This window comes from Diadema antillarum, unplaced genomic scaffold (genome assembly GCF_040938485.1).
Source record: "Diadema antillarum isolate AM-2024a unplaced genomic scaffold, OU_Dant_1.0 seq00002183_RagTag, whole genome shotgun sequence".
NCBI classification, from domain to species: domain Eukaryota; kingdom Metazoa; phylum Echinodermata; class Echinoidea; order Diadematoida; family Diadematidae; genus Diadema; species Diadema antillarum.
Window position 1 is genome coordinate 473,907 of NW_027272820.1, and position 23,331 is coordinate 497,237.

General features: G+C 39.1%; 1 protein-coding gene across 1 annotated transcript; it reads right to left on the reverse strand.

Moving 5' to 3' along the window:
• Nucleotides 1–582: 582 nt before the first annotated feature.
• Nucleotides 583–23,200, reverse strand: LOC139714176 (cilia- and flagella-associated protein 74-like; the record flags this gene model as incomplete). Its single annotated transcript, XM_071625894.1, has 19 exons — nt 583–681; nt 1,483–1,617; nt 5,805–5,944; nt 6,356–6,571; nt 7,542–7,737; nt 8,011–8,166; nt 8,954–9,073; nt 10,954–11,119; nt 11,571–11,696; nt 12,154–12,281; nt 14,254–14,265; nt 15,337–15,492; nt 15,937–16,213; nt 16,501–16,634; nt 17,281–17,454; nt 18,203–18,290; nt 19,060–19,310; nt 20,553–20,743; nt 22,943–23,200. Coding segments are annotated over 19 exons (3,023 nt in total), but the record flags the coding sequence as incomplete, so codon positions are not given.
• Between the last annotated feature and the right edge of the window lie 131 nt (nt 23,201–23,331).

The following is a 23,331-nucleotide window of genomic DNA, read 5'->3' on the forward strand; positions in this document are numbered from 1 at the left end:
AATTTTTCCACACTCGGCTGGGTAAGATAAATTTAATGTGTTTTTACTTCTGCTGGATCAGGTCATTTACTACTGGAACATATGGCATGCAAAAATACTTGTGTGCTTTTATTTTCACGCTAGATTCTGGTCGCGCAAAATGCACAAAAATTTCCACACCGCGAAAATGTCCACTTTTACAGTATATACTACACATAATTCATATTGAAACTTGCATTTTCTGTCACCTCTGTAGTACATGAAAGGCCCTTAAGACTTGCACAATCAACAGAGGACTGAAAGACTACTGTAAATGCTTTTAAATAAAATTGTCATCTCTCTTGTAAGCAGGAAGTCCTTGCATAATCACTTTAATATGTCTTCATCACACCAACTCTGTTGACTGATTAGAAAGGAAGCTCATACAAACATGTATAATATTATTGTGTTTCAAAAGACAGTGAAAACTTCAGGTGCAGATAGTTTTTGGTGCTGGATTTGATCCCAAGAATGACAGTCACAGTCAGGTTAGAACTCTGTGTACAGTCAAGGGCTGACTTGGATGCAGTCTCTCTGAAGCTTTGATAAAGTTGTAAACTGTGATCACTCAGAGACGACAAGCGCCCTCAGGAGGATGTTGTATCTTTCCAGGACGTCTCCCTTCAGGTTCAGGACAATGCTGCTCTCTACAGGCAAGTTTGGCTGTACACCCAAATAGAAAAAGTTTTGATTATTACTCTTTAAAAAAAAATATGATTGACTGTTCTCTGTATCTGTCTGTTAGAAATGTGGCCTCATACACACAAATAAAAATGTCAAGGGGCATTCAACAACTGATTTCATTTGTGCATTGCTGAACTTTTTGCAAGGTCTACTCAAACTTTGTCTTGTCCTGTTCTTACATTAAATTCCCTTCCAGTTGAAATTCATGAATATTGAGATGGTTTTGAAAGACTATCAGTTTCAAGATTATCAATAAACTCTCACACTTTTACGCAAATCTTAAATGCACAGTAATTGAATAGCCAATTAAGATTTCTCTGATGGCTGCTGCAGGTCCAAAAAAGAGACTGCCCATGTAATATATAAAGATTGATGTCTACTTTGCTGTTCACAACCCTATCCTTTGGTTTTGTATTTTATGATCACTGAAGAAATCAAAATGTAAAATATATTCATTAAAAAAATTCTTTCAAGAAATGAGACCAATTTTTGATAACAGTTCATTGACATCAGCTATATAGACATGCTTTTTGAGCACATGCAGATATCATTCACACTAAATTGAAACTTGGATCATAAAATTGCATGTTTGTCTGTACTTCCAAACTGTAGGTATAAGTATGGTTTTATCGGGATGCAAAGTTGACTGTGATATGATAAACATATTGTCAGCTGAGAAAACAAAAGATCATTATGAACTTCACAAATTTTGTGCACTGCTATCAGCCTTGAGGGTCTCTATTAATGAGTAACAAGTCAGTGATGAAAAGCGGAACTCACATCATGTCCCTTGGGTGGGGTCCAGGTGATAGTGACAGGCTTGGAAGCTCCAGCCTCAACTAGTCCCCTGGAGGGCTCCACTTGAAAGCCTTGGGTTGCTATGGCAGCTGGGTTGTCAAAGAAGAATTCTCCACTCTGTGGGGCAACATGAACATAAGAGAGCATCGCTAATCACAATTGTGTATGTGCAAATGTCTAGCTTTTGTCTGTAACAAAGGGGAATTCCATATAGACTTCTAATCAACCAAAAATTACGACATTAATGCTCACAAGTTAAGATATTTTTGTCAAACATTTGTTTGTTTTCATAACACATATCGGGCCAACTACGGGATATTCCGTAGTTCGTTCGAATGCCGCAGGGGCCACATACGGAATATCCCGTAGTGAATGAAATGACATATAAACGACGACTGTTGCTACAAGGATTGTCGCCCCCGGCTCGGGTCGACAATCCTTGACGGAGTTGGCGTCAAGGATTGTCGCCCCGTCACAGATTGTTGTCTGGCGACAATCTGTGGCGCTTGTGCAGTTCCCAATTTTTGACCTCGATGGCGACAATCTATGATGGCAAAAAAATTGTTGCGACAAAGATTGTCGCCCCGTCAAAGATTGTCGCCCCTGGCTCGGGGTGGTTGCTCCGGTGTTATGCTTTGGTGGGATGGGTATGACTGGTAAGTTATGTGTATGTGTGTGTGTGTGTGTGTGTGTGTGTTTGTTGGGAGCTGCATGGTATGTGCTGTGTATGATTTGTAGGTGCGTACAATAAGTGACTTGTGTATGAGTTTCCGTATAGCTGTATGTGTGTGTGTGTGTGTTTGGAGTATAATAATACAATATGTAGAAACTGTGCATGTTTGGTGGTTGTATAGTGGTAGTGGTTTGTTTGTCTGTGTGTATACGTGTGCCTGTATGCCTACGTGTGTCTGTTTGTGTTTGTGTTTTGATGTTTGTGCGAACAAATTTTTTGAGCAGCAGGCACTACTGTGGCAATGAAAATGCCTTCAACGTGTATGAGCACGTATTTATAGAGTTCACAGCAGGGTTGATTTCAAAATAGTATGGGTGTGTCAATTTCAGCGGTGAGGTGGGCTAGGAGAGAGAGACAGAGAGAAAAGGCATACGAGGGAGGTACCCTCCAAATGTTATCTGTCTTTGTTAATTTTTTCACCGTAGTCATATTCTTCCATCAGTCTTAACTATAACTTCCATATCACTATTCTTTGTCATATGCATTGTAAACAAACACCAACAAACACTCAAATCCTCATAATGCAAATAAACCACCTCAACAATTTTTTTTTTGTTCTTCCTTGATATCAATTGATTTCGTTCAAATCATTCATAAATCGACCCATTCTGGGTGCACAGAGCTACCAAGTCTCACGCATTTTGCGTGAGACTCAAGCATTTAGGGGCAATCTCACGATCTCACGCATGACACCTATTTTTCTCACGCATCGGGCCAAGTCTGCAACTTGGGCCTATAATAATGAGTATAGCTCAAAAGATTAAAGTGATAGTTGCAAATGAAGATATATTTCCCTTTTGTCTTTCAAAATAAGTAAAAAATAGTCACTAAAGTATGCACCTGATCGCACCATTAAGAGCTAAAAATTGAAAAAGCTCCCTACCGTGGGAGGCCACAGGGGGGAAAAACCCCTCCCACACCCTCGCTCGCGCGCACATTCGCATGCCAAGATGCCGAGTCATGAAAATCTCACTCATAAAATTTTTTTGAACTTGGCATCCCTGGGTGTAACATGAACAAAAACGTTACAAATGGCAATTTGAATCACAAACAAATCCATTTGTCAATTTATACTACAAATAATCTCACTTCAACATAGATATTGAACTCGATTATAGACCAACCCTACTAACAATTTCTTCACGAGAAAGTTTTGACATGTAGGGCCCTACCAAACCTATATCCCTTGAATATATTGGTTTGGATCACATAACACCTTCTAACTTACAAGGGCATATACATAAAAAAACACAAATACATTATACAAATCTAAAATGAAATCAGTCATAAAAAGCCCGACCAACTCCCCCTCCCAACCGAAACAAATCTACATCTATCCTAAATATTAAATCCTACCGAAATCTGTCATACCATTTATAACTATCCTTCTTCAAATCAAATCCCAAACCCACCAACCCCCGATTAACCAAAACCTAAATCATCCCACACCCACATTCACCAACCTACATACATACACACAACTACACACCTACACACACACGGGTGCTGTTCGTTATTCCAAAGGTTCATTATTGCGAAGGTTCGTTTTTCCAAAGGTTCATTTCTCCGAAACACACAATTCCCTATACCTAGAGGTTCGTTAATCCGAAAATGAAAGAGGGTTCGTTAATCCGAAAATTTGTGGCGTTATTCCGAAGGTTCGTTGATCCCAAAAATGAAATTAGGAATAACGAACCTTCGGACTAAAGAGCCTTCAGAATAGCGAACCTTCGCAATGACGAAATGTAACCCCCCCCCGACACACAAACCTGAACCGATACCACCTTCCTTCCTGATGAAACGACTTCCCAATGTTGATACATAAGACATAATGGACCGTATGCATAAAAGCCGCATCCGCCCGCACGCAAGCACCACTCCGAATTCATATACAAATCCGTCAAAGTCATCAAAGTCAAAGCTGCTGATAAAATCAATATAACACGTATGCCAGCAACAGCTTACTAGGTATCCCTCCCCACGCGCAGCCAAAACACATATGCTGACATAATAAACACATTCTTCCATCATATACACTAACACACACACACAAACACACGCACACACACACACACACACACACACACACAAACACACACACACGCACGCACAAACGGACACTAAATTATCATGTGCGCGTGCACATACACACTTCCTTGAAACCTCACCATGACTTTTTACATGGCATGTTTGCATGGATGTAGCCATGTAAGTTACGTGTTGGTATTTCAATGACTATGTCAAGAACGATATTACCCAGCAAAATGTGCTTCGAGGGTGGGTAACAATCCTTGCCGCCAGCCCTCGTCACAGATTGTCGCCAGACGACAATCTTTGACAGGGCGACAATCCTTGACGCCAAATCCGTCAAGCGCCCCCATCCTTGTCGCAACAGACGTCATTCCAAAGTTCTTTCACCTTCTAACCTTTGACAACATATCCCAGAATGCTTTGCTACACTGTCTGCGATAATTCAAGAAGGTTTTGTCAGTGAACAATATTGTAAAAATCATCGAAAAAATGTGTGTTTACATGGAATATCGCGAATAACCACAAAGTGTCAGCGGGTGCTATGTACAGCTGTACGGAGTGCTCGATTGTGGATTTTCTGCAGCAGTTTTTGAGGAGGTTTGGACACTTGCAGTTCGATTATTCGAAAGTGATAATAGTCCCACATGTACATCCACATGTATGTACAATAATTGTATACATACTGTAATTCAGTCGAAACTGAAAAGCTGTATAGCTATAGCTGTATCTATCGTGACGAGTTTCGCTTCAACAAACTATAGGATGCACACATTATACTATCGATTTCCCATGCACTCGCAATAGCTTCATCATCATAAAAATAAACATAAACTTGCAATTATTGTATCAATGGTCATGATATTTATATGTCCAGAAAGCTGACACTCTGATCATTTCATTTCCGGTACTGGATGTGTAAAATTACAACATTTTCTATTTTTAATCCATGAATGTAAGCAAACAAACAAATTGCCTTTACATTTTCGTAACTTTTGGATTACTGTACTTCACTTCTGCTGAGTACTATGACTGCAATGTGCATTGAATGGCGGCATGTCATATACCATCTTAAAGTGCATTTTATCCTCTTTCAAATGATATATAACTTGTCTATGTTTTGTTCATTGTTTGCTAATAAAGAGCGATTGTTTGGAGAGTTGTCTGCCTGTCTGCGTGTGTGTGCAAACGGTGCTGGGCCACTGCGATGTTTGTTTACACAAGTGCGTTGGCCCGATATGGGTTAATGGAAGATTTCTGACAGGATAAAACCTGGGCTTGTCTAATCTTGAGAAGACAGTATGCTTTACATACACATTGTATGTTCCTATCTCTAACCTATTGCCCTTATAGAAAGAACAAGAATACATTTACAGATTACACAAAAGTTATCATAAGATGATGTAATGAATAAAATAAAATAATGGGAAGGAAATTATCACACTATCATGCAAAGTGTTTAACCTTTCTCAGAACAACAAGAGCCATAGAAGATGATCCGACTTGGCTAGAATTTAAAAAAAAAGAAAGAGAAAATACTTGCCTTCTTCTGGCTAGCAGCAGTGGTCTTGATGCATCCCACACTGAGCTGCCTGGTAGCTGGGCTGGTCTGCTTGTCCACAGCGAGTGCCTTGAAGCTCAGCAGGGTGGGGATTGATGGTGGTACTGCCTTAGGATCCACAACTAGTCATCAGAAGTCATAAGGAGGAGTAATGTGGGAAAAAACCCTCAAAATTACCCAGTCAGTCAAACTTAGATCATATAGTGTTACATCATCATATAGTGTTATATCATCTATGGGTGGTTTAATTTGTTTGTTTGAAATATTACAAAAATCTGTGAGATATATACTAAACACATCACAAGTACATAACATTTTGTTGGGTAAAACTGTACCATCGATATAACTGTAATCAGAACAGATCATATATGATTGTGCCAACATCATATATCATGACATTCTCCAATATTAGTGGTATTTGTTAACAATACACAAACTGAGTGCAAAGTCTGGAAACAATTACATTTAAACAGTATTATAAATTTGAAATTAATCACAGTTTTTCAAAAGACTGGTTTCTGCATTGGTCCTACCTTCCTCTTCCTCAGGACTAGGTAACACAGTCAAGGATTCCACAGTAGGGTAGATCTCATCTGTCCCAGTCACGTACATGATCTTATTCTTGGCCACACCCCGTAGAGAGAGGCGGTGCGCCTCCTGTTTGCCAAAGAGCTGGATGCGAGCCACATCAGCAAAGAGATCGCTGGCGTGGTCAGGACGGAACAGCACCCTGATCTCAACCTTCTTGCCTATGGGTCACATGAGGGCATTTACAAAAATTACACACTTTCCCAGGTACTGCTATTATAATTCACTAGTTTCTACTGAGGTAACTACTGTATACTGTACCAATGCTCATACACAATCAGCATATCTGACCTTTTCTCACTCTCTTCCAGTTGTCACCAACTTTCTATTACCATACTGCACTAGCACTTCTTTGCATAAGCAAAGTGCATCATTTTTTTTTTCTCCCTTTGAAATGTTTGTCCAAAATTCTCCCCTGTGGTTGTTCACTTAAGAAAGACAACTGTGGCCTTTTCCATTCATTCCCAAATTGTGGATATAATTTCACATTTAACACGCAAAATAAATCATTATCAAATTAGAAATGTCATTTTGGTGACAGGTATGTTTCCACCATATCGTATGGTTCTCCCAGTAGGTAGAAAGTACATCTTGACAATGTAAGATGACTGGTTCACATAATTGGCAAAAAGAATTAAATGACATGTTTGTCAAAAATCATGAAGACACCTTGAGCCTTTTCTAAGATATGGAGAAAAAGTGGTTATTTGAACATTTTCACTTGACCTCTGACAATTAGCCCCATGGTTCAAATTTTCCCCAAGAGAATCTTTATCTAGTAAAGTATGTATACACTAAGTTTCAAGAAAATTCCTTCATGCATTGCATAAATATGGGGCAATAGTAAAGTAAAATTTTCAGAATTTGACCTTGAGCACGTGCAAAAGTTGATAGGCATAACTTTGTCTACTCATACATACAGTCTATACTTATGCCAACTTTCATTAGGATACCTCAAACAGTTTTTAAGTTATTCTGTCCACAAAGTTGACTAAGTACAGAAAGACGGCAAAAGGATGGATGGCGGATGGACAGATAAACGGAGGGACAGACAATCCAAAAACATAATGCCTCCAGCAACACTTTGTGGAGGAGACATATTAAAAAAAAATGGACAGAGTTTGAGCTTACTAGGTTCCAGGGTGCCCTCTGATGGGATACAGTCAAAGACACTCCTGCCATCAAAGTTAGCTGGTCCAACCATCTTCCTTGTCTCTGGGTCTCTCCTGACAAAGGCTGGCAGCTCTCGTTGGCTCAGCTGCTTCTGGTGGGACAGGCTGTCCAGCAGGATGCGGTAGTCAATGGGGAATGTGGAGGTGTTCTCCAACTGCAGCAGATACATCATATCAAGCAGAAAAAAAAAAGAAGCAAATGACAATCATTTCAGCCAAAATAAATATATTGTTACCATACAACCATACTTGAAACACACAATAGAGAAATGTTTTTGAAACAAATCATTTCAGTGCATTAATTGGTAAGTGCTCAGAGGTAGATGGGAGCTTATGTTGTTTCGTGGATAATGTTTTCCTTGAAGTCCAAACAGTGTCTATATTCATTTATACCTGATATTACACATAAAAATCAGTCAGGTACTGACCTTGAATGTCTCCTCTGCCTCCTCTCCAGCCACAACGTATCCCATGTTCAGCTGATCCTCTCCAAGAGATAGCTTGACCTGAGGCATCAACCCTTGACCCTTGAGGGTGATGCCAAGAGTGGACCCTCCAGCATTGATGTCCAGCACCTCATAGAACTAATCAGTCCATGAAACACACAAACACCGTGTTTGGTATTTTTTTGTCAGAATATTGACATCAACAAATACCTTGCCAACTGACAGACAGTGAGTTATGTATGTAATTTATCAAAACCCTACCACTGTTTTTATTAGTCACAGGGTAAGACCCGAAGTCAGTGAGGATTTTCATAGCAAGGCAAATAGTGCACTGTGCATAGCATGGGAATATCATGCACAGTTTCATTCAATATAAACTTTACTGCTTTGTTTGCATGAGATTATAGCACTACATTCTTCTTAATTTTTCTGTGTTTTTTTTAATTTTTATTAATGGTACTACTCCTATAGTGAAAATAAAATGATATACAAATTACACCTCATGTGTAAGACAGAAAAAACCCTCCATATACAGAAGCACTTCTTTCCAAGTTATCCTGGGGGGTAGAATAGAACAGTCATCCATGACCATGACAACTCGCATGGGACAAGAAATTCAAATACAGATATTTATGGACAAGAGAACAAGTTACATCTACCTCTTCTTTTCTTTCTCTTTCTCTGTCTCTCATTCCTCTTACTTTATTTTAATTTCCTTTCAATAAAAAGGACCCTTTCTTCCCATTTCTCCCATTTCTACAATATCAATAGACATGCTAATCTGTTATTTGGAACATGCTGATTTAAACTCTCAATAATTATCTTTGCTAATATACATTCCCTACAATGAATTATAGTGCACGGTATGTTTTCATGCCAATATTATTAAATGAACTAGATGAAATACGAATACAGTTTCACTTACCACTTGGGCTTCTAGGGGCTCAAATGCTACCAGGACTGTGTGTGTGTCATCTGGGGCCAGCTTCCTGAGGGCATTCAGCATCAAGAATGGACCACTGGTGTCTAAGATGGAGGATTGTAGCTGGGTGGTGACACATACACATTGTCAAGGAGACAAAAGGTTTGTGGTCAGCTTCATACATATTACTCACTTCAAAGAAGTATCTGCCCAACAGTCTTCCTCAGAGAGGTAAGCCATATTTTCTTTCACATGGTAGATCTAATACCAGATTTTCCACAATTTTTCACATAAGCAAGTTCTTTGTGACCAAGCACTTATAAAAAGTAAACTTGTCACAAAGATTTAGCTCTCTGATAAACAGAGCTAAAATAGAACTAATACAGTAGAGGATGATACAGTGGCCATGAGATTTAAGGATGAACTACAGCACTTGGATGATAACAAAGCATTCTGATGTGTATGGCATCCTACTTCTAAAATGACAAGATGGCCAGACTGACAGACAGTAATAATCGGGAGCGGGTCTAACGCATGCAAACTATCTAAATCAGCCATGTACACATATTTTGGCTATAACACCAGGGCCCTGTTTCATAGAGCTGTTCGTAAAGTTACGAACAACTTACGAGCGACTGGTGATCATTTCTGATGTGCTATACTTATCAGAATTTCCATAATTCAGCACAAGAACTGATCACCAGTCGCTCGTAACTTTACGAACAGCTTTATGAAACACCCCCAGGCTGTGGTTACATCTATGCTGGTAGTGATAAATCTAGCAAGTAGAGGATAGGCTCATTAATGCAGCTCAGTCAAAAACTTCAGCAGTCCATGGAAAAAGTAAAATCAGAACAAAACAAATCACAAAATGATATATCCCACACCCAATAACTTGGGGCACTTTGTGAACTGCATCACGTACACACACATGCACACATACAAAAACTAGAAATGTCGCTACGGCGACTGATGTATGCCTCCGCAATAATGCATGGTTCTCCTAATAGGTCTATAGTACAATGTCTTGACAATGTGTGATGACAGTTTCACACAATTGGCAAAATATTAAAATGACAGGTTTGCCACAAATGTCCTGAATGTTCACTTTCTTAGAACTAGGTTCAATTGGATGAATGATTAAAACGTCAGAGTGCAGGTATTTGGGGGAATTGATGATTTTTACTTGACTTTTGACCCTTTTATAAGTTACTGCATTGAGTAATTTTCAAGGTATTGAGAAAAAGTATAATTTCAGTATCAAATGGTAAAATAGTATTATCTAAACCTGGCCTTTGACCTTTGACCTCACAGTTCCAAAGAGAATTACTGTTAGGTAGAACATGCATAAATATGTAAGTTTCATGATGATACCTTGAGTTACTTTTGAGATATGGAGGAAGAAGTGCAATTTAGCACTTTCACTTGACCTTTGACCTTTTGACCTTTGACCTTTTGGCAAGAAACTTCCCACAGAATATATATTGGGTTATACATGCATACATCAAGTTTAAAAAAAAAATCCTTCAGGCATTGCATAAATATAAGGAAAGTAGTGATATTTTGAGGAGTTGACCTTGACCTTTGACCCCACGACCTTTGACCCATGACCCCCCAACTTCCCTAGATAATCACTGCCCATCGGTACATGCATATATACTAAGTTCCATGAATATACCTTGAACCATTTGCAAGATATGGAGAAAAACATGAAATTTCAACCTTTTTTCACAAAATAACCTGTGACCTTTGACCTTTGACCCCGTGACCCTAAAATCTAGACAAAGTATTATTCCCCCAGGTTATACCCTCATACCAAGTTTGATGTAAAACCACCACACGGTTCTTGAGATATCGACAAAAACAAAACGGGACGGACGTACGTACGGACGTACGGACGGACGGACAGACGACCCGAAAACATAATGCCTCCGGCCACTTCGTTGGCGGAGGCATAAAAAGTGTGAAACCACAAAGGAAGATCCATTTGGTAGGAAGGATACATCTACTGTTTCCTGGGAGACATTTTGGAGTGTGATGGACTTGATGACCCTCTGACCAACAGACACCTCACTGTAGTCTAGCACATTCCGACCATGGTTAGAGATGACCACCAGTGTGGGACGCACAGTCGGGCAGTGGACCTCAAGGAAAAGGGTATTTTGGACACTGAAAGAAGATACAAAACATTTCCACGAAATTACAATGATGGAAAATTTTGTGGTAGACTTTAATAACACGGTTGTTTTGACCCATACAGGACAATTCAATTGTGCATGGAAGCCTGGTGTGATGGTCTAATTCAAAATCAACACATCGTGTGTCTTTAGTGGAGTGATATTTCTCCAATATTTATTCTGTCACTACCATGAAGTGGCTTTAGCTCAATTGGTAGCTCTGCTGCCCAGTAAGCAGAAGGTGGCAGGTTCAAATTCCAAGCTAGCTCCTTCCTCTTAACTTGGTTTACAATATAAATGCAACTTTACTTATTAATAGCAACAGCAATGGATATCAATATATATCATATAGTAACTTTATATCACATGAATGTGTGAAACTAAATCCATAAGGGTTTGTGGCACTATCCAAAGTGACATTGGGCGAACTCTTATGTACTCACCTGTATGGCAGTGTGCCAGGGTCCCCAGGCTGCCCTGAGGCTACGTAGCACGGGATGGAATAACTGCTGAACTGGCCCTGGAACTGGCGGAGGAGAGAGGCCTTGCCTGCTGCATAGTCATCAGATCTGGACAAGGGAGAGAGGTTACCAGATTGTAAAAGTAAAGGCACAGAACAACAACAAAAAACAACGAAGTCACGCTTCAGCAGTAAAAAGAACATTCGTAACCACCGACAATATGAGTGAAGTATCAAAATAATAAAAACTTGCTGCAAAGGACACAAGTGTTATTAAAGCAGATCTAAAACCAAGCATCAATAAATGAACTACCACTACATAAAATAGATATCAGTCACAGAACATTAAAATAACTTGTAATCTGCCTTAAATTGTGAGCAATGTGACGATTTCTTATCTACTCTGAAATGATATCATATTCTGCATTTAAATCCACGAAGACCATAATTCAATAGCTTTTATCTGATACTTAGTGTCGTACCAAAATGATATGTTATTGGGTCTGGAAAAGTACGCAAAAGCGGGTTCTTCCATTTATTCCCAAGGGCTCATGAGTTATACTTACAGCGGGTCTATGTCTTCAACCTTTGGTGGCACCACAGACCTGGGCCTCGTCAGACCAGCACTCCCTTTGCCCGACTTATTCTTTCCAGCTGACTTCTGGGGGAGCTTCTTGGCAGGCTTCTTTCCTCTCTGTAAAGGAATATCAGGAAGAAGGAAAAGCTATTCACAAAACAAAGCAAGATACTTACAAAAAGAACAGTAAAATCAGTCTGTTCTAAATAATGTTAGTGCAAGTGGGGGAAAAATGGTGAGAAAAGAATCACATGAGCATATGTGCATGCATGCCTATCAAAATGTAAGATGAGGTACAAGAATCAAAATGACAGTGTTATCAACTGACTGCCATGCTAGCATTCTACGCTTGGTTTGCTTTGCCTCATTACAGTAAAGGACAAAGAAAAGATAGTGCTTCTCACATACACACGAACAGTAAAACAGGCATACTATTGCAATATGCAAAGGATCATGATATCCCCAACACAATCATGCTCAGAATCAAACGATCGTTTGTTGAGAGAAATGCACAAACTAGTGACACTTCGCAAATTTCTGCTGCAATGATATCAGCTATGTATGACTATCACATACACAATATGTGACCCTGCACCACAAAACAAAAAGTCGCCAGACATGAATTTTTAGTTAAGACCATATTCTGAAAGAGCAGATTTTAAGCTTGAAAATGATGTGTAACTCAAATCGAGTAGACTCTCCTAATCTATCTAAATATTGGAAAGAAAGCACAAACTCAGGAAAAGTGAGAACTGATAAAAGAGAATCTGGAGTACAATGTCTATTCAAGCGCTTAATCTTTACCAAACCGTGTTGGCTGTGCGATGAACGGGACAAAAAACAGGAAGTAAACGACCCGAGTAACAACCATGAAGGGATTATCAGATTAAACTGAAATTTAGCATGTCTCATTAACACATTCTATCCATAATAAGTGCCAACTTTTAGAGCAGTATCACTATCCTTTCAAAAGTTATTATAGTTGAAAGTGAAGTGTACAAGGTGTTTCAGAAATAAAAAAGGGACTCGAAAGACACACCTAATCACACTATTCTACCAAAAATGTTCGAGATAAACTGCTAAAAAATACACTTTCTCGCCCGTTTTATGACCCCAAATTTTAGCATAGTGTAAAAGAAGACTTGCTCTTTCAGAAAATATGAAGTCAGGATTGGCTAGGTTGACCCATTTCACTTATTTTCAGTCCTCACCCAAAATCAGTGTGTGCGACTTTTTGTTCGTTTTGTGATGCACGGTCACATATATATCGTATTGAGGATTTTCCCATTTTTTACCTCTCTTGAAACCTTGAATTAATCTGTAAAAACAGCGTGGAATATCTCATTCACAAATTGAACTCATGACTCATAATTCATGGCCATTTTCCACTCATAAAACCCACTGAATATTAAGGTCCCATTGCACGGAAAAAATCATGTATTTGTTGTAGTGGGGAGCTAGCACATGGCAGCAGCAAAGAGCAGAGAATGAAAAACTACAGCTCTATCCTTCAGCCATTTCATCTAAACCTATGGAATAGTCAGAGGATTACATGGGCTCATATTATGAACTAATACACAAAGACATTTGTATCACTGTGCAATATTTGATGGATTAAACATGCATCCCTACGCTATGTTCAACTCAACTTAATCTAGTAACTTTAACCCCTTTCCCCACAGTCATCATTGGCAGGTTATTGCAATACGGGAATGATAAGTTGATGTCAAGAATTGAAGTTTTTCCTTTGAATTTCATGAGAAAAAAGAACTGCAATACATCAAAGACTAGTGGGCTGGTCAAAGTGGAGACTTGTGAGGCAATGGTATCATCACTTCTTATCTGCATATGTGGGGGCAACTAATACCAATATCTGGTCAAAACAAGCAGAAAGTCTGAAAACTCTCTTTTTTCATAACTTATTCCATGAAATTGTTTTACAGTCAATGGGTGATATTATTCTGTATAACACAGCCAACATGAACATGGACTGGCACTGTACCAGTCTGCTCTCCCAGATGAAGACATAAAAAAGTGATCAATAGCAGTGGCAGTTGAGGAGCCTGGCAGTGCAAACTTTGATTCTCACCTTTTCTTCTTCCTGTGATTCACACAGCATGCAAGCAGGATATCAGTAGCAAGCAGGATAACAGCAGCATGACAGGAGGAAGAGCAGAGGGAGTGTGGAAGCTTGGGACCATCATGCATTGCATTCACAGAGAACATAAAGTTCTACATATAGCTTGTGCTTTGAGCCCAAGTAAAGTCTTTGCAGAGTCATCAGAGAATAGTACCAACTGATCATGTGACACGAGTGTGAGTATGGCTTTGACAAGATAAGTACTTGAAAACAAAATCTGAATAATCAAATTACTCAACTATTTCGGTAAGGAAAAAGAATACTCTTACTAGTCCTTAATACCCATATCTGTATTGGCTCTCTAAAATTAAAGATGGTATTCAACATTTGGGTACAAGTTGTTGTTGCTGTTGTTTTTTTTTTTGTGTGTGTGTGTTTGTATGTGACTGGGTAATATTTTTTCAGTTGTTCAACTACACACTGGCAATAATTTGTAGAATTGGTAGAATCAATCATTAAGAACAAAGTTTCACAAATTCCTCTTACCACAGACTTTCATTGTAAAACTAAAACAAATCAGTTCTTAAATTGAAGACAGGAAGTGACTTTTCTTGCAAGGAATTCATGCGGAACTACATTACTAAAAAGCTGCAAAGCATATCAGCGAGTACAAAGTGCAAAATATACGGAAATATTTGCCGGAGTTGAAAAAAAAAAAAAAAAAAAAAAAGAAGAAGCCAAGGCTCATCAGATTTCATGCTTGTGATAAGGAATATAAATCTCATTAATATTTGCTCTTCAAAACAAAACACAAAATCTGTTTCTTGTAAGAAAACAGAAACTTATACAGAGTAAACATACAAACTGTCCAGCTGAGTGGCATCAGAACTATTTGAAAGGGACTATCTTCAAATACTATAGAGCGAGATGTAATTGTTCAAGTATGTATTCCATCAGACATGCATTATTACATATCAAGATTTGATGAGTCCTGTCTCCCTCCAGAGACTGTAAAGCTGTCAAAGTTGTCTGTTTCTATTTGATTGTACCAATACTGGAAGACAGTCAGTCATTCAGTCGACCCTGTCCTACCTCAGCCTCAGCTGCATTCCTCTTGGCAGCAAGCTGTGCCTCCTCAAACTCTTTCCTAGCCTGAGCCTCCCTGTTCCTGGTCACTAGCCTCACTGCCTCTTCCCTGATCTCAGAGTCAGACAGCGTTGGGTTGAACTTGATTGAAACACAGGTTTTCTGTTAAAGAGATGTATTTGGAAAAACAGGTGTGATGTGAGTATACGACAGGTGTCTCAATTAATCATCTTCAAACAATTTATCATTGAAACAAACAACAATATTGAAGTGCCCCAAGATATGCAAAGCTCATCTTATTGACTTAAAACTACAGGCAAGTAAAACTGCATATTTTTGTCTAGTTTCCCTAGATTAACTCTCCTGGATAGACTAGGTTTGAAAGCATGAAGAAAAAGGTGCAGAGGCTTTTATTACCATCAGGTAAAAAGAGTTTGGTATTTTGCTTTGCAGAAAACAATCAAACATGGAATCATCTCATATTCTTCATCTACAATACTATTTCTCAAACATAAAAAAATGTGAAATTTCTTCCTTTAAACTTTAAGTTTGTTAAAAGACTCTATAAAAAAGCATGGAACAAATGTCATGTGAATGGGAACCAACTTTTCCCGGCTGGATGGTCCCAATGGCTGGTGATACAGACAGTGGAGCACCATCTGGGATGACAAACTCAAAAGAGGTGGGGCCAACTGGAGCTATCTCCCCCTTGCCAATTCGTGGAACTGGATGGGTGAACTCATTGGCATCAGTGTGGGTGTTGAGGACATAGAAGGAAGTGACAGAGTTGTCTTCTAGGGCCGTTGCTGCAAAGTGGATGACTGAGTGGGAGAGGTCAAGTGGTGGGTGAACACCGATACCCTTGCAGGAGATCTTGAAATCCCTGAGGAAGATACAGAGAGAATTTATAGAATTATAGATTTCTTCACAGACTATTCTTGTGAGGTAGCATAATTCTTTCTCGTATTCATTTGCAGCCTTGTAATTTGACATGTAATTTTACAGTTCCTGATCAGATACATTAGTGACTGCAATGTGGAAAATACACTGCATTTTTCAAAGTCAATTATCTGCATCATGCAAACAGCTGCATGCAAAACAGAGCCTGCTACTGTTTGAGATGCAGAGTATTCAAATAAAGACTAATTCCTTGAGCAAAAAATATCATACCTGTTGATTCCTGACTTGCAGGTCAGGTCAAAAGTGTACTCCTTTGCCTTCTTAGCACTGAAGATGATGTCCAGCTCTATGGTCTCAAATGGTAGCAGTGTTCCAAAACCCTCATTTGGCTGCACATCAACATACTGGAAGGACAAATCATGCACAATAATATGATATAGGGAGACAATAAATCTCATTACAAGGTACTTTTCATAGGAATACAGGTGATATCAAAAACTAACATGACATCCTGGTACATAAAATACAAATATAAATACCTAATGGCCAAATCATTCATCAAATGCATATATGGGAATGATGTTTGAATGATGCATCTTTTAATTTAGTCATCTTACGCAGTACTACCTACTCTTTTATATATACGGTGTATTGCACACAACAGCAAATGTTGACACACACACAATGCTTTTTATAATGTGTAGCCATTAAAGGACTCAATTGAAATTTCATTTTGGCTTTAAAAAAATAATGCATTTGTGAGAAGCTGTCTAATGTCAGTTCTGGATAAGGAATTACAATATGGACCTTGGTGGACCAGATGCAGTAACAACACTAAGTTACTGAGGATCATACATTTAACACAAAGCTCATTAATGTGACCATCTATGTTTGAATATATAAAAAAATAAACAAAAATGCTTTTCACACGTATAATTTAAAAATGTAATGTAGAAAATTCTGGTATCTATTTCATCAATCTGATCTTTGTCTGCAACTTCTGCATAAGAAGAGATCTCTGGGAATTTCAACTATCCCTGTATGCCTTACCTCTGGTAGATTGACAAAGCCAAACTTCTGGGATAGAACAGACTTGTTGGTAAGCTTCACTGTGACAATCACTGACTCATAGATAGTGCAGAAGCCAAAGTCTATGGAGTCCACGTCGAACTCAAAGTCAGAGCTGGTGACAACAGAGCAAATGGTGAAGGGCACTGGACGTGTCTACAGACACAAGTGGAGGAAAGTCAGATAAGAGAAACAGACATCACAACTGGATTCAAAGAGCAGACTGTATCAACATAAACACTGAATCAGTTAATAAAGCTGTTCAGATTTTATCGTCATTCATTCAAGCATATGGTACAGTGTGCCTGGTTGATACCGTTGCTAACTATCGCTAGTCACCTGGGGCGAACCACAAGGGATCGGCATCATTTGCCCTTTTTTTTTTAATCGTCATTGAGAGCAACTGGGACACATGATGACCTGCAGAAATCTTTTTTTTTTTTTTGCACCACAGCACATCAAACTACTGAACTCAAAAGCTGAGGCACAATGCTTCTTCTGTCCACAACTGGCATGTTTAACAAAGCCCCACTGTCAAAGTTCCTGGACAAGTAATACAGTAAAATGTGACCTCTATCTGCTTTTGAACAGAAACAATGACAAATGAATAATTATCAAAAACACACAACTATCAGTTCATACCACAACATAGGATGTAACTGAGGAAATGAAACGAAAGAGTAAATTTTGACAGGAGAGAACAGAAAGCCCCAGTATCATAATCCTCATATTTCATATCAATGCAATCACATGTACTATATAACACACAGCTATCGTAGTGCCAGGTTCTAACTTTCAACTTTCAGTGACGCTTTGCCTTCAATATCTAAGCTGCTAATCAAAACAGAAATAATGAAAATATAAAATGCAGCTAAAAAGAAGCATTGGTAGAGACTGTCCTCACCTGGTCAGCGACCCTAATGATGGTAGGCACTTCTAAGACACCTGTCTCTTTGTCAAAGTACTCTGCTGCCTCTTCAATCAAGGAATGTCTGGTTTGGGAAGAAAAGGAATTTAGAATAATGAACTAAAATCATCAATAGAATCTGTCTGCTGTCAGATACAAGCTCAATGATTGAAGACCTTTACTTCTATTTCTGCACAAGCTGTTCTTCTGAGAGCCTCTTTTCATATTTTGAAGTGACTAGAAAGAGTGGCAGGCAGAGAAACAGTTCACAGAGGGATTTAGAATCAGACATGAAGAGGACAGGTATAACTGGAGGTAGGTTGAGATCTGGGGTTAGGACCATTCTGACTAGCAAAGGCTTCTTGGCAGCCTATGTCACATTGAGGGGTGATAGCATAAGTACCTACCAAAGGAGCTGCTTAACTACTCTTGCAGGAGGACAGAGTGGATATTGAGGTATACATCATTGCGGAATTTGGAGATTCAGATATTGTGTCTAATATCAATATCAGTATCAGATCATTCATTTCTATCTTTCTCTTCAAATGTATCCCCTCATTTGTTCATTCATCCTGCTAATAATCCATTCATCAACTGACCAGCAAACCAATCAATCACCTAACCATCCAATGCAGACATCAATTCATCCATCTATCCATCCATTAAATCACCTATCTAGCCTTATAGCTTTCTTCTTTCCTTATCCCTCTATATCTGTGTCTCTGTACCTAGCATGGGCTTTGACTTAAATGGTCACACAGCCACGCCTAGACCATAGCTGATTTTACATAGGACCTTCACTCCTCAATCCACACATCCATTTACCCATTAAAGTAGTTATCTCTACAGCTTACCTGGGTAAGAACTTGAGCTGGGCGGAGAACTGAGACTGTGCCTGGATGTAAGCTGTCTTTGGTAGGATCTCCATGTAGTTCCTCAGCTCTTTTCGAACCTCAAAGAGAAGGCGGAGGGCAGTGGTGGCACGATTGTTGACCACGATGGCATCCTGGTAGAGACGGTCAAACATGCAGATCTTGAGGTCTACCGTCTGCCGTTCTACCCACACAGGGACATCAATAGCTGTGGCATAACCCTTGATGGGTATCTATGTGACAAAGAAGACATTGAAAAGTAATACATAATTAAAGCAAGTGAGCAAAGCTAAGTTCAGAACAAAACACAAATATTTCTGTTAATGAAACTTGTTTTGCAGTATATATGATAACGAGACTTGCAATTATTTTAAGGTTTCAACATTACAGGTACCACAGAAAGTTTTGTACCTAAGCTATTTTTATGGATATTAGGATGATTGTAAGCAGCTATAAATAAGGAAATGCCTTAGTGAAGCTGAACATGAAGCTAGATGAAATGCTGTTCATAAGCATCATGAAACCAAGACCACATTATCCCACCAGAGAAATATAAAGCTGATGGAAGAAAACAACCACAACAAAAGGAGTATCTTGGTTTTATCTTTTGGCTATTACTAAGATATGATTTTATCCTGTTTCTGTTTCTGTTTCTGTTCATTTTCATTGGAGAAGATGGCTGGATAGCCCATATTCAGCTACGTTAAGCTGGTCTTCCATGGGGTCCAGTTGGATGTGAGGTGGGACCACTTCATTGGGTTAAACACCCTGCTCTTTGCGATGAATGAATGAATGAAGCGGGATCTTTTACGAGCATGAGTTGTTATTCTCTCAGACACGGGACCTCCATTTTATGTCCTATCCGAGGGACAGAGTGTTTTGCCTCTTGCTAGAGGGGACGGTATGCTTGCACACAACATTGCTCAGTCCAGACTCGAGTCCGAACCCGGGCCGCGTGATCGTGAGGCAGACGCACTACCGACTGAGCCAACTCACCGCCCTAAATTCTAGCATCTAGCATGGATATTTCTGACTCACATGATACACACATATCACCTGTATAAAATCAATTCAATTTAAATTTCATCTTTTATTGTCCATTTGGAATTTCCTTTTGTTTCATGTCTTACATATAAACACATAAAACATTTAACAAAAACATAATGACAAATCAAAAAGACATTCATCACAACTATAATTTTGACATGGAACCAGCAACATACTTGTTAAAAATCCAGCATCTGACCAAAAATGTGACGCTTCACTAGACTTCGATAAGAGTACTGAACTCCTCAAAACAGAATTTTGCATCACCATAACTCATCATAATTAATTTTAAAAAAGTGAAACAATGTGTGAAATTAATTATCACATTGTGCACAAAAACAAAATACACACAGCTGCCACCACCAAAAATCAAATAATACACTTCCATAATCAATCAGATTTGAAATGAAAACTAATCAAGCTCTCACCATCTCAGAGTCTGGATCAGAGAATCTTAACTCAAAGTCAACATCCACTTTGCCTGGGATGGTTGGGCTGAAAATGATGTCCAGCTTGATGGAGGAGAATGGTGCAATCTCCCCACACCACACCTCCCCAACCCTCATTCCATCCAGACCACCTGGTCCTAGGTCATCACCATCAAGGGATGCCTCATCATCTACACAAAGACAAATTGAGAGGAAAGAAAAGCAAGACATACATCTCCCTCGTATTCTCTATGCTAGACAGACATACTAAGCGATTAAAAAATGCTGACCAAAAAAAAAACCCTTTTCAGATGATTTACGTGGTGTTTTTTTTCATAAAACCAAGAAGCTATGAAATAGAAATATTAGTCAGATGGGTGGTAAAATACAGTCTAAGATATATAATGACCATCACAAACCACATTTGACACCTTGCAAGGTCAAAAGTGTAAGTTCATAACATGCTTTTCAAATGGAGCTCTTATATCATTTCCATCATTTGTGACTACTTAATGGAAATTCAGAAACACTGAAAAGCTATGATTAATGCAGTATCATGACGAGTTCAAGGCTCATTGAACTGGAACAGAATATGGTGGCCTCTGCAAATCTTTTTGGATGGTACACATGTGCAGCTGGCATTTAATCAGGTGTACAGTAGCAAACTTATGCCACATTAAGAAAAGGTTTCTAGGTTTCTAGGTTGCCCTAGTTAACTCTTAATGTGCCAGACCCAAAACCCCTAACGTGCCAGACGTTTTTACCCAACGCCAGAAAGTTCGCGAACTTTAGTGGCAATGTAATTTAAAACTGCCATATCTTTGAAACTATTGACTGTTTTGAATTGAGGTCGACACAACATATATCAAGAAATAATTGGTCTTTCCTGCCATGCAGTCAGTTTGCTGTAATATCTATCTCAACCTGAAATATTGCAGAAATAATCGATATCATCAAAAAATTATGAGGAATTTTTGTGTAGTATGGAAAGAAAGAGTCATTCGTGGTTTTTCTTCAATAGAACGCTCCCTTGACTCTGTGAGAAAGTTTTAGAGCTACAATTTTGTACATCTCTTCTTTCGAATGATAACAAAATTGTCTTCTAGAGCTGTATAATTACAAAGATATTGGCAGTTCAATTTGTCTTTTCAATTTCTTTTTTGCCTCGGTAATTCATTCCCCAATCTGAGTCCTTTAGTCCCAGATCTTGTATTAGAAACTACAATAAATCCCGGGTCGTGGAATAGTGTCTTTTGTCCACTTGAGAAGGAAGCACCAACTAATCCTTCTTTTGTCTATGCAGACTGTGGGCGAGTGCACTCTACTGAAATCGGCAGGCCTTTGTTTACAGGTCTACTTTCTGTCCACTATACATGTGCATAGACAAGAACAACAGCGTGTTCTTCCTTCGTATATGCTAGCATGGGGACGATTAGTGAAGTTCACTAAGACAAAAGGATGAAAGTCTTGACCGACGAACGAAAGCTTGACCCACTTTGAGGGAAAAAAATGAAAGCCGCTCCCGCAGGAGAGCACCCAAGCAGAACAATGCGAGTGGAAATGCATAGACAACACACGCAGATTAAGTAGCATACACACGCGTGGTTTATCAATGAGAATTCAGATCTATACACAGCTCGCAGAGGATGCGCTCACTGCGGATTTTCCCCGACGCGAAAAAAATACATCTAGCTGAAAAAACACGTATTTACTCAAAATTTTCCTATGTAAATATACTCATATTTTTAGCGGAAACAATGGTTATGCTAATCAGCTACCAGTACATATCAGTGGCAGTTTCTTGGTGTAACAAATTATGGTACCACAAGAACTTAAATGACCAATGTTTTTCGCGCTCTTCTTAGTCGCCGATCGGCGACCATGGCACGTCAAGACTAAGGTCGCCGTTCGGCAACCATGGCACGTTAAGTGTTAATCACCTGCCTTCCAAGTTCGTGCATCATCGGGCTAAATGACATGCTAAGGGCAATTACATGTCTACTAGTATTCAATTTAATTAATTCTTGTGTCAAGATGTTGTCATTGCAACCGATTGACAAATTGCCTTTAATATATCAACATAAATAAGCACCAAAATAATCAGTGTTTCAGTAGTAGCCATGGTAAAAATCATTGGCATACATATTCAGGCTGGATTGGAACCAATGAAGCCAGCCCAAATATGTATGCCACTGATTTCTATCATGGCTAATACTAAAACACTGATTAAATCGGTGCTTATTTACATCGATGTAAGGCAATTTGTCAATCAATTGCAATATGTAAAGTCACATAGAGAGGAAAGTTCTCCTGTACATGTCATGCTGTTTACCCCTCCATAATGCCATGTGGGTTTTGACAATGGATATCCAACTCTGAGTCCTAGTTACCTTTATCAGGGTCTTCCCTGATGGTGACTACAGACTTCTTGCTGTGGGCTGACATGGCTAGTCTCTCTCCCAGTAGTTTGGAGCCATCTTCTTCCTCAGCCTTCTCTTCCTTTTCTGCATCTTCCTGTCCTTCCTCCTTCTTCTCATCACCATCCATCCCAATTTTCTCTCCTGTGTCTGATTTCACTTTTTCCTCCATCTGAGATTTGGGTTTGTCTCCTGCCTTGGATTTTTCCTTCCTAGGCTCCTTCTTGGCTCCTATTCATTCACAAGAAATGGGAGAATGTTAAATACACTGTGTCAGTCTGTACACAAATTATTCAACAGCATCTCCAGCTGACAAGCTATAAAGAAAGAAAGATGCAAACATTATCAGCAAAAGATTATCC